The sequence below is a fragment of the Stegodyphus dumicola genome, chromosome 2 (genome assembly GCF_044657685.1).
Source record: "Stegodyphus dumicola isolate Sdum_Otavi_A_Nest chromosome 2, ASM4465768v1".
NCBI lineage: Eukaryota > Metazoa > Arthropoda > Arachnida > Araneae > Eresidae > Stegodyphus > Stegodyphus dumicola.
Window position 1 is genome coordinate 4,373,301 of NC_140769.1, and position 2,474 is coordinate 4,375,774.

The 2,474-nt window shown below is 32.3% G+C and overlaps 1 protein-coding gene across 1 annotated transcript; it reads left to right on the forward strand.

Moving 5' to 3' along the window:
- Positions 1 to 1,140: 1,140 nt before the first annotated feature.
- LOC118195644 (uncharacterized) lies at positions 1,141 to 1,966 on the forward strand. The gene is made up of 2 exons (XM_035366973.2): positions 1,141 to 1,303; positions 1,496 to 1,966. The coding sequence occupies exons 1-2, from the start codon at positions 1,244 to 1,246 to the stop codon at positions 1,904 to 1,906; spliced, it is 471 nt and encodes a 156-aa protein (XP_035222864.2). The 5' UTR covers positions 1,141 to 1,243; the 3' UTR covers positions 1,907 to 1,966.
- Positions 1,967 to 2,474: the final 508 nt, after the last annotated feature.

The window sequence follows — 2,474 nt, forward strand, 5'->3', positions numbered from 1 at the left end:
AATTTCCATTTTAGTGGGAGCTGATGAAAGTAGAAGTCACAGTAAATACAAAATAATAGGATAATTGTTTAGCAAAAATAAAACACTACAATCGCTATCATACAACTTAAATAATTCGAAAATGAAGTTCTTAAGTACTTAACTACAGAATTTTTATAACTATAAAATTCAGATTGAGCCAAAATTTTCACAAAGCTTTTACATCTATGATAAAAAAAGAAGAAATTTTACATCATAATGTTTAGGAATTAACTTAGGTGAAAGCTTTGTTTCTCGAGACTGCCTTCCAGCTTTCCTACAAAAAAATGTTCTTTAATAGAGTAAATAATGACTTTCTCGCAAATAGATACTACGCATAATGTCCAAAATAGTAGATCATTTGTTTTCCGATCTAGATACTATCAAGCATAAACAAGATAAAAATCTTACCTAGTCAGAAGATTTTCTTTCTTTAATCCAAGCAATCACGAGATATTTTTTATTTACTGAAGAAAATCTACTCAGAAGCCTCATTATAAAATAAAAAAATTATATTTTAATTTCATACTGCACATTACTACCTACAGTGGATCTCAAAAGTTTTCTACACTTTAAGAGTTTGCAGAAAAAGTGCTGTAGCCCGGAACTGAATTCGAATACAGAGCCCAAATAATTTTTCATACCATCTTCATGCCGCTTTTGAATAAAACCAAATTTTTTTGGTTTTAAATACTGACAAATTTTCTTTTTCTAAAACTGAAAATAAAAGGAGGCATAAATAAAACACAGCAGAAAAGTGATCTTACACCGAAACATTTTCGTAAAATAAAGGTCGCTAATACAGTAAATAAAGTAATTTCGTAAAATAAAGGTCCAATAAGGTCGTAACATTGTCAGCGTTTCATTAAAATTCTGAATACTTACGAAAATAGTCTGCTTTCATAGCTTGACCTTTTTTTTATGCTATGAGAAATATATGTTTTGTTCTACCATTTGTAAATTTTTTAATGCATGCATAATAAAACAGTTGTTTTAATACAGATGTAGCCAATTTTAACTGTCATTTTTAGCAGCATTCTATTATTTAGATAAACAACAAATACTGGCCTTGCAGTAATATTTATTATCATACTAAAATATTCAATGAATTGCAATGCTAGAACTTGAGGACAAATTCTACATCAGATTTCTCTTGTACAGCTTGTGTCATTGTGTAAGCTTAGCACTGACAAAATTGTTTCCATTTTTATTACAGACTGAGGCTATGAAAATAAAAGTTAAAAACGTGAACAAACAGTGCAGAAAATTGAATGCTGGTATTGAGGTAAGAAAATTATATTGTGCTATTCCGAAATGTCATGAAAGAGAAAGATCTTTTTATGTTGTTGTATAATTGTAAATATTGAACCAAAATATATGGAAGAAGTATAATACTCATGACTTAGATGACTTACTGTATGATTACAAAACAGTCTTGAATGCATTCCAGATGATTAATAATCGGTATTATTCTTAGGATTTGTTTAAACTGGGAAGTGAAAGGATGGCAGTGAAACAACGGTCTGCTGTCAAAAGGAAGAAGATGGAACCCTCTTCTGATTCTGAAGAGGAAGAATCTTCATCATCAGAAGATGATACGAAAGTCAAAAGGAAGAAGATAGAACCCTCTTCTGATTCTGAAGAGGAAGAATCTTCATCATCAGAAGATGATACCAAAGTCAAAAGGAAGAAGATGGAAACCTCTTCTGATTCTGAAGAGGAAGAATCTTCATCATCAAAAGATGATACCAAAGTCAAAAGGGATCGAACAAATAGTGTCAATTACATTACATTAGAATATGCCATCAATGAAAGAACTGATGCAGATGTTATTCGTTCTCATGAAGAAACTGCTGATGCCTCTGAGCAAGATTTTACAAATTCGTAGTATCTGAATTGTTAATTTTATTTATTTCTGTTTTAGACTTACCATAAAATATTCTTACTTGTCATCTAAAATGAACAGTCATAAATAAATGATTGTTTTTAAATAACTGTTGAGCACAAAAAATTTATCATTACATACGGTTATATGCGCTATGGGCTTGTGGAAATCTATTCAGATAATTACTCCAGACACTTTATTGAAATAGCAAAAATAACACCTGCATATCACTCAAGCCCGGAATTTGAGCAAATCGTCCCTAAAGCTGCGTTCAGACGGCGACGTAAATGTCAGAAGGCATAAAATGTGGGAATTCCATTCTCACCTGCGACACAGGGTCTAAGCAACACCCACTTAGAGAAGCTAAATTTGCGCATGCGTGGATTTGTGTCTACAGCTTTCCCATTCAGGTTTCGTGCATTCGCTCTGACTGGTCGACACTTATTATATTGGTGGACAGCATAAAGTTGAAAATTTCGAACTTTATGCCAAGAGCCCTAAACCAGATTTTGTGACGTAGCCCAGACTGGTTGTCTGGCAGCGCAGCTTGGCTTAAATCACTTATGCCCTT

Excerpts from the sequence above, each read along its gene's own strand:
- LOC118195644 (XM_035366973.2), top strand. The coding sequence starts at position 1,244 with ATGAAAATAAAAGTTAAAAACGTGAACAAACAGTGCAGAAAATTGAAT. Across the intron at positions 1,304-1,495 it reads AATTGAATGCTGGTATTGAG|GATTTGTTTAAACTGGGAAG; the intron begins GTAAGAAAATTA and ends TATTATTCTTAG.